Source organism: Eufriesea mexicana, unplaced genomic scaffold (assembly GCF_001483705.2).
Source record: "Eufriesea mexicana isolate 0111107269 unplaced genomic scaffold, ASM148370v2 scaffold2467, whole genome shotgun sequence".
Classification (NCBI taxonomy): domain Eukaryota; kingdom Metazoa; phylum Arthropoda; class Insecta; order Hymenoptera; family Apidae; genus Eufriesea; species Eufriesea mexicana.
Window position 1 is genome coordinate 2008942 of NW_016910588.1, and position 13984 is coordinate 2022925.

General features: G+C 38.5%; 1 protein-coding gene across 1 annotated transcript in view; it reads right to left on the reverse strand.

Moving 5' to 3' along the window:
- The window catches only part of LOC108550069 (uncharacterized), a 109193-nt gene that overhangs the window by 62651 nt on the left and 32558 nt on the right, over nucleotides 1–13984 (reverse strand). The window contains exon 3 of the mRNA XM_017903669.1: nucleotides 3455–3501. Within this exon, the coding sequence (XP_017759158.1) occupies nucleotides 3455–3501 (47 nt within the window). The remainder of the gene's footprint in view (nucleotides 1–3454; nucleotides 3502–13984) is intronic.

Below are 13984 nucleotides of genomic sequence, written 5' to 3' on the forward strand. Positions count from 1 at the left end.
ATTATCTCCTAACTATATCCAATCTTGATACACCAATTTATTTGCTACCTTTACGCCACCATACGATACGATCTGCAGACGAGTCAGTTGCATCTAACAACAAAAAGCCCAGCCTCATCCTCCAATCATAATTTCATCAGAGAAGCCGATCCTATCCCACCGTGACCAGCATTTCATCCGCGATTCGTCCCTTCGTCTCTCCAGGATTACGTAACACCGAAGTGACAGGAGACATACAACCGACCGGCACGTATCGCCTAACTCGGAGAAATCGAAGAACTCGGACGATCCTGCGAAGAGTCTGCTCTCGCACGCAACTCTGGCGCAAGCTTATGAACACGTACCCCGTGACTAACGCTATTCCGCATCGCCGGCGAGCGGGTAAAATGCGGGACATCATTGTTGTATAGGGTAAAGACACGCGAGCATACGCGAAGGCAGCTGCACGCATAAAATGGACCGATCCAGCAGCGGAGAATTTCAAAGGCGCGTGGCGAAGCCCGCGCATAACGATGCAGCCTCCGTGGATGGTAGCACGAAAGAAGATGGCGGGCGCCATCGTGAGCGCGCTAGCCCATTGTTGCACCATTTAGATATATTTCATTGCGAGTGACGTGCACGAACGGGCAACGTTCCTTCTTGGAATAAGCCTCCATACCGCCCCGAGTGAACACATGCGCCGTGCAGAGCCTCAGTCAACGCATTAAATAACCCTGGACTGCATTCAGGGACCAAATATCCGCCCTACCACGGCTCAGTCTCTGCGACCACTTATTGCGCCGCTGATATCCTTGACTGTTTGCTTTACAATGCTACTGCGTTGATAATGCGATACCAATTATGTTGCTCGACTGAAGAACATTGCGGGCTAGATTGAGAGGTAAACTTGGAACGAGGAACGATGTAATTGCCTTCGGATTTGAGGATTTGTGGGGCAAAATTGACAGACATGGTTCTAACACATCTTGCGCAAGTGCTTTGACGCCAAACTCTCACCGCGTAGCCGACGATTTTTTCCAATTCGTCGTGACATCGCACATGGCGTGGTCCTTTCTTTTGCAAACCTATTGTCAGCCAAATCCTAAGTGCTGTTGCCTGCTTTCTAGAATCAATGGTTAAAGAATGCCTCGTGTCCGGTGACCAGAGGGAAATAAAGAACAGTTTGTAAAGTAAGTAAAGATGTGATAATACGTGCACAACGACTTTAGTCGTTTCCCACGCCAGATGTGTTAAGTTCCGTTGTGGATTTTTGGGATTGACGTGCCACAGTTTAGGTTTTGGGAAAGAATTTTGGGGTATAGTTAGAATTGGTGAAGGTGAAAATACGGATCAGGGTTGTGGTATGGATTTGTATTTCTCAATTTGTTTGCCTAGTTTAAGAAACTGAGATCATAAAATGACAATGCAAAATGTGACTGTAAATACTGTATTTAGCAGACTGTTTTGAGATCCATCATATATAAATAGGCTTGCATCTGTGTATATAGTATGTGTGATATATTAAAACTGTGTGTCCCATTTTGGTTTCTAAGATAAATAATTTCGGAATAAATATAAATAAATAATTTGGATTTTTCGAGTTATTATATAGTATTGAAAATTGAGGTGAATGAGTTAATTAAGCAAATACTACGATATTTTGGTAATTGAAAAGAATATTACAATTAATGCTCCCTATCGTTTCTCTTTTTTTTTTAAAGATAAAAAATAAATCGTATACAAAATTGTTCAAGATAAGTTTCATTAATTTTTATTAATTTTTATTGATAACTTGCAATTACAGAACGGTACTCTTGGATTTTCATGAACACATAAAAGTAATATACATACGTCAAATGTAATTAATGTTAAACAAATTGATAAGTGTAAAAAATGTTAAAAACAAACTACAAAAATAATTACTAGTATTTCAAGTATTTTTGGAAGTCATTGATATATAGATCAATGCCAAAATTAGAATGGTGTGCCAATTTTTGATACTTTATACACCAACAGAAGAATGTTTAATATTAATTGATTATTTTCACTTCATGCAATTGCTACATCGAATAAGCGTTGAATAGGTGAATTTATGTTTAACGTTGTAAATTATGGTTATTAAACTATTTTTCTTTTTCTGTGCGTGTGTGATTAGATATACAGTGTGTTAAAATTTTAATACATGAATTTCGAATGCATATGAAATGCACAGTACACATGTTTTCGAAAATAATTCCTCTTATCATAGATTGATATTAACACACACGTTACACTTAAACTCAAAGAAAGAACTAAAATATTGTACAAGATGGTACAAACATTATTCCTTTCGATATATTCATCTTAGTTTCCATTTATAGTATATATTGTAGAGTATATAGCATATAATACCCTACATAAGTATTTTATATCTCCCTTTTTTTAATTTTTCATGTAAATATTTTATTTTCACACAATTTTCTAATTCAATTCATTCTCCTTTATCCAAAAATAATCACAATGCACGGATAAATATAAAATAAAACTCACAAACCCAATTTTCTTATATACTATTATATTAACATATTATATGCCAATTATACTTTGGCTTTTACAAATGAATCAACGTTTGGAAAAAAATTCACGAAAAACTGTTTACATTTTCGTAAAATAGTATATATAGTATATATTTAAAAAATGTTTACTGAATACCAATATTAATATCAAATAAAATCAACGACCTGCAATGCATATGTAAATACTACACACGTGGATAATAATAACTAATAGAATTTATGAATAAAAATTTAAACAAAAGTCATCGAATTATTTAAATAAAAATCAAGGAGCTCGATATTTTCGAAAACAGCGAAAATAAGAAGCCTGGAACAAGTAATTTCGATTCCAAATCATGCAATATTGCGAAATTGAGATAATGTTAATTGACAGTATAGTAATATTCAAAATTAGGATGAAAGAATAGTTCAAATGACTCAAAATGGCTTTACTGTCATAAAACTATTAATATTGCACCATCTTATTCTCCAGTATCTTTCTGCTTTGCACTAATGATTCCAAGAAACGTAACCGCCCATAAAATTCCCCCAAAAACCTCACCTCAAATGAAAAGAAATACAACGAAAGAAGCCTTTCCAAAAATTTACGGTTATTATCACAGTTTGAAGAAACTCGAAATGTTTTCGCATCCTTCCGTCCTTGAATTCTCTATTCCCCCTGAGTCGTCCTCCGGCCTGACGGTCCTCTGGTCCACGAGGTCGTCTTAAATTTACGTAACACGAACACGAGTACCCCGTTGATAATATAGGTATTCTTATCCGGTTGCTCGGCCCTCGGAGCCGAGGCAACGAGTGCTGCTTCTACCTCGCGAATGAAAGGCACTCGTAGAATTACGGAACTTGGACTTTTCTCCAGGCCTCTTTTAAATCTTAAACAGTGACAAATGAACCTACGGGTTCCATGCAACAGAGCGACTTACCGTTAGGCGGGAACTCGTAGAACAACGCGGACCTGGGGCTCAGACAACTGGAACAGAGGAAAATTACGGTTAAAATATGCTAACAATTAAGGAGACGATGCTACTCGCGTTAAACTAGTCCATTGGTAGCTACACTACCAGCCCAACTTCCCGAATTATCGTTTTAAGAGTGAGACGCTTAACGACAACCAGAAATGGGGCCTGGATTTGCCTTTGGCAGATTTGCTGTTAGACTTTCTAGCGGTAAATTGTTCACAGGATTTGCTCCCTCGCACGTGCATATACTTGTGTATGTCACAGGCGAAGAACTTGGAAATAATGGATACCGGAGTAGAAAATACGTGGATATACAGGGTGACGCAAAATTAGTAAGTCTAACGTCCTATCGTATCTAATCCCTACGATGCCTAGAACGCTTATCACGCGCCAAATTAATACTGCGTGACTAGTTGTAATAATAAGGATCCCGAAGTGCGTGTTGATAAAAGAGAGCGTTTATTTATAGAAAAGTATAGAATAGTTATAATGGAGACGATGAACGGAGTACCGTTTCGAACACGCGTTTATACGAGTAAGTAAGATGTTTCAAGGATCGGTGTCGAAGACGAACTGATTTCTCGAATTTGATCTATGTCGTGTCTCGTCGTGTCCTGTCCGGTGTTTTCTCCAGTTTAGTTCCGATTGGGCAAAATAAACGTTGGTGGTGGAAAAGTAAGGAGTTTTAATTGGACAGAGGGTGTGACGGAAGGACCTTTGGCTAAGGAGTAGGAAACTGTCAAGGAGCCGATTTTTGATAGTCAATGACGTGATTTATAAGTGGTGTCCGTCCGTCGCTTGTTGGGTCTGTCACACGTGGGTCCCATCTGTCGAGTCTGGTACTTGTAAAAATTCCTAAACTTTCGCCTTTACCTTTACAATTTGATCCGCTAGAACGGCGGTGAGGCACATCTATCCTCCGAAATTGCAGTCGCGATATAAAATATATTGTAAACCGTTAGGTCTGTTAAAAGTTTAAGTCTTAGAATGAAAATCATGTTATAAACACGCTCTCCGGGACGGAACAGTAAGATTGATAGGATCTGAGAGATTCTGTGACTCAAGATAGGATGCAAATGAAAATTGACAAGATTGCATCGAGGGTTCCATTTTTGAGAAAAATGCATCAGAAAGTCAGTCGAAAATGCGTACACCTAAGTGATGACATCGATTTCATCACAGAAGGCTGCCATGATTATTTCTAGATAGAATACAATGACAGCCATTGTTCACAGTCAGATCTATGATTTTATATTTTCGATATTAACTATTAGTCTCAACGTTCGAATAAATTAAAACACACAAAAGAACGAAATTAGTGGTGCAAATAGATACTGAAATGGAAAATACGTAAATATACAGGGTAGCTCAAAATTGGTGGTACGAATAGAGTCAGTGAGCCTTATTCGGAGCCATAAAATCTCATTGACCCTTTTTGTACCATCAATTTTGGGTCACTCGGTATACAGAATATTGAAAAATATTTGAAAGGATGTTGAGAGATATTGAATCTATAGAAGGTAGAGCATATTTCATTAGAATTGGAAAGCTCGGAAGCTATTTCACTACAAGGAGGTAGCCGATAGCTTCTCTACTATCAAATTAATTTTGTTTTTCAATACCAGGTTTGGAATATTTTATTTCCGCATTTCACTAGAAATACGCGGCTGCTTTTGATAAATTTATGCCATTTGATCTTCCAAAAGATTAACTAAACTCTCAGAAAAATATTATTTTACATCTAGGAAATATTATCTTTATACAGTTAACAAAATATTATTTTTGGATACCTAGAAGTACCACCATGATCGTGATAAAATTAATATCAAAGAACGTTATCTATTAGACACAATTTCCCCTAAACGTAACACGCTTCTCTCCCTTACGCGCTGTCATAAATTCCAACATCACGGACGCACGTGACTACGATACTCGGAATACCAGACTTAAGACTCGCACCTGCGAAGTTCCAACCTGTACATCTCCATTTCGAACGTTTCAATGACAAGAGGCACCATTAATTATTTAATAAAACACCGGAACCCATCCACAGGCGAGTACGTGGCATAAAATATCCGCCGACGATCCAGCAGATGGCGCCCTTGAGTAGCAGCGAACGGTGCGCTGTTGGTGTAGCTAGCCGTCTTGTCCTCTTAAGCCACGGTATTTGTCCAAGTATTCCAAGTACTCGGCAGAGTAAAGGGGTCTCGGTGATCTCGAACGGTAGATCACGGTGGAATGCGCGCACAATGATTTCCGGCTAGCGCCAAGGATCGTGTACAGCAAGACTAATCGTCTTATTGGTCTGATCGACGAAACGGTCCCCGTTCTATCGATCGCCTCGACAAAGCGATACACCGTGGAAACACAGTCCCGCAGAGGGCACGGGAAGGCTCCAAAGGAAAGGGAAGATGGAGAGCATCGTGAGGTCGACAGTTCACATGCCAGAGAATCGGTAATAGATAGCGAGGAGGCATCCATGTATCCTGATACACCGTTCTGTAATACTAACCGCATACTAATAGCAGGCCTTTGACGAAAAGCTAACATCTCAACGGACAAACCGTGTTGCGATTCCGGTTGGACCCTTCGACTCCATACCTCCACCTCTCCATGTTTCGTCGAACCTAACCTCTACCGCTCGCGCTCCCTCTACCGGGCTCGTTCCGCTTCCCCCACCACTGCCACCGTTGGTACAGCGAAGAGTGCCGATCGCTTCGAGAGCACCCTTGTCCGAATTGCCACTGATCCGCAGACAGTGTTTGAAGACGGTGGCACTGGCTGATGTTCATTGCTGTCACACGAGTAAGTGAGTCCATGACTATGGTACGCTGTCATGAGATTATCTTATGAAGTAATTATTGTGATTCTATGGAAAGAACGTCGTATGTAGCATATTTTTAGTTCTTAGATATCGTCGTTTAAAATTCCCAAAGTTGATTGTTCTTTTTATTAGAATAATATTTAGTACGTGTGGGTTACGTTGCATAATTCTTTTGAGTGTACGAGTGATTTTTCTAAAAATCAGAAATTTGTCAGGTGGGATTAGGTGAATGCAGATGTGTATATAATTGATTTGGATTTAATATCGTTTAATTAATTATTAACTAATTATCGAACACACGTTAATTAATTATTAATCACACTATTTTGTCCCAAAGAACTATTTACTTCAACGGTTCGTTACTATTTATTAACCAACCTGATAACCAAAAACATATAGATATTTTACGCATCCAATATTAACCCTTTGCACATGTTGAGTTACACTCGACGTTTTCCTGATTCTTTATTTACTAAAGAAGAAAATAGAAAATAAGTAACTACTTGAATTGCTTAAATCCAAAATATATATTACCGTGGTAGTGGTTGTCATAGAATGTGTGGTAGGCGTGTGAGGAATGTTTGTGTGGAAGAATGTGTGTGTGACGAGTATGACAGAGAGTTGCGAAAAAACAATCAGTAGCTGAATGACAGTCATTACATATAGACGTTGTAACGACATAGAAGAGAATTTATTCAACGAGATTTAGTTATAATTTATGTTGTGCTGTTATTGTGTTAAATAAATTTTCTTGTTAGCTTATCCATTTACTCACAAGTTGAATATAAATAAGAATAATTGAAGTTGTGAGATGGAAATAAATATGATTAAATTATAGAAAAATATGGGATTAGGTACATTATTAGGTACAGTACTAAATACTGTATGATACCATTTCAGAAAGAAATCACGAATCGGTCATTATCAACAAAAATACATCATAAACCGATCAATATTTTCTAGAAGTAAATGAAAAAGTTATTTTGGGTAAGAAAATTAAGTTCCGTGGTACCTACGGGGAGGTGAAGCGTAGGTTAACCCTTTCGCTACTACGAGTGACTATAGTCACCGGCCACGAGACGTCATCTACACACGATGGGTGACTATAGTCACCGATCACAAAAATTGAGTAAAAAATTAAGACGAGTGCTACCGTTCCTCTTAGCTCTCTTCGCAAAGAATTGCAAGCTCTATTGCGATGGTCAGTTTTTCCTTTTCCTTTCTTCTTCAAAAGATTTGCGTCAAAAGAACGAATGCTAAAGACTGCATGATCGTAATGTTGCCATCTTTGACACCGCACTGTGTTCTACGGAAGAGACTTCGCGACGACGCTCGCCGTAGCGAAAGCGTTAAGAAAAGCATAAAAGCATGGTCCTTGACGAGCAAAACAGAGTCCTTAGAAATCAATTGTGACCAGCACGAGCGTGAGTCGCTTGGTATTGGAAAGAGAGTTAAATTAGAGTGCGTCTTTATGCGTTTTCGTTTCGTTATCTTGGTGTTCTTTTCCTAAGTTAAATTAGTTTGAGTTTTGGGTTTGCGTTATTCTGTTCTTGTTGTTTTGTCAATTTTTGGTGTCTCAAAATAAATTTTCGCCATCCTACAATATTAAATATTAAACGATGCGGTATATGTAATCAAATAGGAGGATAAAGTTTACGTCAGTACAGTTAGTACAGAACAGTGGGAAGTTTATTATAAATATGTACCATGGTGGCGCTAGTGTGCTCGATAGAAAATTGTTTGAAGTTTAATGAAGAAAATATAAACGTGAAGCAGAAGTGTTTAAAAGGATGTGGTGTGAGTAGTAAGAAGAAAGTTTCAAGATTATATCAGAGAAGTTAGAGAATAATTAATAGATATATATAGCGTTTGCAGTACATTTATTATAAATGCCTACCATCGTGGCGCTAGTGTACTTAATGGAAAACTGTCTTAAGTTTATTGGAGGAAATATATCCATTAAGAAAAAGTGTTTGAAAGGATATGATATGTATAGTAAGAAGGAAGTTTCAAGATTACATTAGCGAAGTTAGAGAATAATCCAACGATGTATAGTATACAGTACTTACAGCACATTTATTCGAAGTACGTAATGTGGTGGCGCTAGTATACTTGATAAAAAGTCGTATTAAGATTGTCATAGTAAGAGAAGATGGATCAATATCGCGTAAAAACTTTTTATTTTTTAATCAATTGTTCTTTTGACTAACATAGTACCAATACTTTTGAAACCTAATGTCACATGTCTGTAATAAATATAATATAACTATTGCATATATAATTGAATTATTTTCCAATTCTGCTAACATAATTTTTACATTTTTCTTATATTAAATATATTATATTATTTTAAATATTGCAGTTTAATGTGTATATATATATCACTTGTTAAAAGAAAAAATATAAACACTCGAATACTTTTGCAATATATAATATAATTAATTCCTACTTAAATAAAAATAGATCTTAGACTGACCAGAAATAATTGAACATAAGAACAAGAAGTTCAAAATGAATCATTTGAAGTGATTTAATAATTGCAGTGTTAAATTACTATTTATTAAAATAGGATACATCCATTTCTTAATTTGGTTTTGAAAATTATCGCAGAAAGAAAGAGTCAAAGAATAAGGCCACAGATATAACATACCTAAACAATTTATATTTCTGAAAAAAAGAAAAAAGAAAAACTTACGAAAGCTTATATTTCAATTTAATTCAATTTAAATTTATTTTCATATCTCCAATAAAATGATAATTGGTTTGTAAATTATTATTTTAAATAAAGAAATAATTCGAGAAACATACAATAAATTCTCTAATATTTAGTAATGAAATAATATTGAATATTGCATTTGTATTATAACATAATGAAATAAATGTAATACAAGTATAAAAGAAATATTGCTCTAACAAATATAATTAAGCAATTCAATTTTATTCAATTAAAATGGAGCATGTCAGAATAGTTTTCCGCAACAGCACAGAAACAAATAAAAAAGAACGAAAATTCGAATACTAAAAATTTCCACCTCAGTCAACACATCTCCCAAACACCCACGCTAGCCCACGAATTTAATGCAGTGTAGAGGTCTAACGAGACAGCTCTGGAATTTTTGAATATATTTAAATACCTGCTACGAAATTCTAGATGCGTTTGGCAGAAAAATGGAAATATACTAGACGATGTCTGGAGTGCCAGAAAAATTCAAAATGTAACGAACCATGCTCGATTCCAGGGGTAAGAAACTTAAAAAATGAGAACATCTCCTTAAGGACGATAAGAATATGCTACCAGGTGAATTTCTGCGACTTTTTATTCGTGTTTCTCTGCGAATGTTCGTAATCCGTGACCACGTCTGAGAATAATAAAATTGAAATTTGCTGGATGAGCTGGCGGCGTACAGATCTTCTCAGGTACCCTGGCGAACGGTTCACCGACTGTCCAACGCATGGATCAAGCTTAAGAGTTTTCAAAGGATCAGTTGGAAATTAACTGTAACGACTTGAGGACCAAGTTCGAACCTGGAGAACTTTTACGCTGATACTAGACTTCGTTCTACCTCGAATTAGTTCAGATTTAGATAGGAACGTGCAGTCTTTTTCAGAAGGAAACGCGTTTGTTGGACACATTGATTTTTGATTACGTATAAACTTTGGTACATGATCAATTGGTTCTGTTGCGACGGCAATAATAGTTGCAAGGCGCGTCTAGCCGTTCCTCTTTAAAATCGACAATTATAAATCACGACAAGGACTAGGGACGGTCATACCTGAGACCAGACCCAACAGACGGGACGCACGTGCAACTGACCCACGAAATTGCCAACCGGACGTACGCATAAACCAAGACAAAACAATGCCAAAAAGAGAAACTTCCCTGTCATATTCCCTCTCCTAACCAAAGAGACCGCCAAAACTCCTTGTCCAATGAAAAAACTCTAATTTTCCTCCTCCTACACTCAGTTTCCTCCAATCACAGCAAACCAAGACTAGTCAAAACGAGACGACAGGCAGTAGCCAAAACAGAGTGAAGACAGTATCAGACGAGTGAAGACAAACTAGAGATCAGACGACAGTGAGAAGTAAAACAGGCAAGACGACAGTGAGGAGTAACACGAACAAGACGGTAGTAAGACGTAAAACACGAAACATCAAGACGGTATCGAAACTCAGTCAAACATATAAAACGAGAAGACAAAACGGAAGACGAAGCAAGACGAAACGGCAAAGGCTGAGACGATACACTACACACAATCATCATACAACTCGCAAAACGTGTAATAAAGCGTAAATACACCAGAAACTGCGCTTTATTACACCACCGAAGTGCTCAATGTCTCGTAAGTGACGCGACACATTGAGAAGAGGGTAGCAACATTATCATACTCCTACCCAAACCCGCGTGGACCTCATCCTTCTTACACCACGCGGTACAACAGGTTCTATAACTCGAAGTTTTAACGGTAATTTAAACACGAAGAGTCCTCGATACCTATAATTCACGAATGCACACTCTGTCTTGCCCGCGCCTTTGCAACCTTGTCTTACATCTACAGAGACCTACAGTCTCTCTTCTTTCATACACAGGCTGTCTTTCTCGGCCACTCATTTCCCACGCGATCTCGCCTTCAATGGGCCAGGTACTTCAAATACTCAGACGTATTCCTAAACTTTCGCTCGTTTCTCACACTTCATACAGTCATAAATATCCCGTCCATACTAATCCTTGCGTATGGTCATTTGTCCTTCCGCACAAACTTCAAATATCACTCTGAACGCTCGAGCTGAACCCAAAGTCGCTGTTTATTATCCCTGATTTTCGAGGAAGGTCCAACTGTTCCCATACACTCACTCTTGAACCTCAAAAATATCCTACAAAACTATGAGCTAAGCTCGATTATGTGAGAGGAATCTTTACTTGGATGACATCACCTTGCATCGAGATCTATCTTTGCTTCGAGAAACCATCCAACTAATCAATTCTCGAAGCTGGGTTGACAAAGAGCCTATAAGAAGCTTGCCGAAGGGTTGGAAACACACTGTTTGACTGTCCACCGTGTGTACCATGCCTCATAGAAGGCCTCGAGTCTCCGTTTATTTTATAGCATCAAGAAGTATAAAATATAATCAAAATCAAAAGTTGCTCTTGATTTGATCTGATATTAACCCGATCTTTACCGCAATTAGCATTTGAGACACTGTCACACATTGTCAGACACTATCGATCAATTTGAAGTTGATCAAGGATATAATAATTAAGCTTCTTTCTCAGTCTACCATTAATTATACCAAAGATTAACGGATAAAATCAGATAATCGTAGATTAGTTCAGAAATCAGTTTCCTAAGAGGATAATTAAGTAACTGTCTGTCCTGCAGCGGGAACACGACAGCGAAGCAAACTCTCACAAACGCGTCACGATAAATTAATGTCGCGCGAGAGTTCTAAATTAACCGAGTTCTTATACGCGCTATATTTACAAGTGTCTTTTCGCAGACCGTGTCCTGGGAATGAGTTGTACATGGCTCCAAGATCTGTTGGTGTTCTAGCGCATGTTCCGTCCGATGTTAGAATGATTAACGGTTCCGTTACGTGCTCTCGTGGTTCGCAGTCTCCTAAGGATCTTGCATCGCACGGGGATAGAAAGTTTACTAGCGAAAGGAATGTGGATTGGACATAGCCTATCTGGCCAAAAAGACAGTGTATCACGCCACAGGTCACTATTCGGTCGAAGGACCCAAAAATGTCGCGTCGCTTCGCGAATGATTTCTGTGGGGTCCACGGGTTGTAAGGCCGTCTCGCGATCACGTAATGTTGACCGCCAAATTAATATTGGGCAACTGTTTCAGTTGCACGAGCGAAAAGAAGGTCGCGGCTGGAGTCGAACGATAGACTCTTGATGATCTCGATAGGTAGGCTCTAGACTCTTTGACGATTCAAAGAAGACTGCTTGACGATTGGAAGCGAACTGGTCGACGTTTCGAAGAGAAGTCGTGTCTTCGACGATTCGAAGAGAAGTGAGCTCCTCGATTTTCCTAAGATCGGTCTTAGGAAAAATCGGGAGTTCGCCAAATATAATTGGCTGATTTGACCAAGGGCGTTCCCTTGGTCCGCGAATCGGTCACCTTGAAGGAAGGGAAGGTTCCCCCAAACGAAGACGGTAGCGGAGGAAACCCTCTCCTCCAAGGTGAGGTACGTGGAGTCCACCCGCGCGCTGGTGACCCCATCAGCCGTTTATGGCCCCTAGCTAGGGCCTGAGGCTTCCAACGCGTGCGGACCACGTGGAGCCCTCAGGCCTATTGTCAACCAAGTCTTAAGAGCCGTCGCTTAATTTCGTTAAATTAGGGATTTTCAGGAATCTCGTGTTCCGCGACACGAGAAGTCAGAATAAAAGTGAAAGCTCTGAAACATGCAGAAGGCACGGAGAGGAAAATTCCGATGCCGAATTGTTTGACCCTAAAGACCTGGCTGTTGGAGGACCGTAACAGTGTCTTCCTTGTTCCGCGACGGAATATTATTTATGGCAAAATATACATAATATTCGCGAAATTGTGGTACAACCTACAAGGAGGTGATTCTTCGCGTAAAACTGAAGCGAAAATGTAGAATGAGGTTCTTCCATACGAAACTTCATTTTCGAAAAAATCGAGTTTGAAGATTCGTTGGGTATACTGCTCGTGCACGTAAATAATATTAGTCAGGGTGTGGTTATGTGTCATAATTTGAACAAATAATAAGCAATAAGTCTTAACACCTGATTCATTTTAGTGACTTACGAATGTCGAAATTGATGTTGCAAGCGAATTTTTGTTCGACGATTTACTAAAATAGATTGAACATACCAATCCCGAATTTTGAAACTCGATTTTCTCGAAAACGAAGGTCCATATGAACAAATTTTATTCTACATTTTCAATCTAGTTTTAAGCGAGGAATCATTTCCAATGTCGGTCGTACCACGATTTCATGAACACCCTGTGTAATCCTGGCTGACATCTCCAACAGAGGAAGTGGACTCATAGACTCGCACGCAGTAAAGAAAGGGTTAATCACAAGGAAGGACGAGTAATGGAGTTCATTATTCGTTCATTAAGACCTCAAGACACAGCGAGAGTAAAATGACAAACAATTCTATTTTATACAGAAAATTCATTTGCAATTAATCTTCTATTTACAGAAGGTTGTAAGCAAATGTGTCATTAATCACTAAGAAATATAGACAAAGATTATAGCATCCCAGCAAAGCCTGGTCTGAAGACAATCCCTTTTATTTCCCACACTTGAACTGTATTGTATAGTAATTGCATTGCTGTCCGATGAACGTGGACATGTCCTGCCTTCATTGGTCGTTTTTCGATGTCAGGCGCATCAGGAGTCTCTGACGTGACCGAAGGTTCTAAGCTGAGAATTTCCCAACATCGAGTGGCCTGTTTGAGGTTCTCCAAGTGGCTGGCTACTATTTGAGTTCTATCTACTGTAGTGTTAGGCGTGTGACCTGACTATAAAGTATCTAGAGCAGAGGTGTCCAATCAATGGGCCGCTTTGGAAGACGACGAATTGTTTTTGGTCACACAAAGTATACCTAATACTAACGATAGTTGAAGAACCAAAAAACGAAGAAAGGCATAATATATTTTTAATATATATATATATATATATATATAATA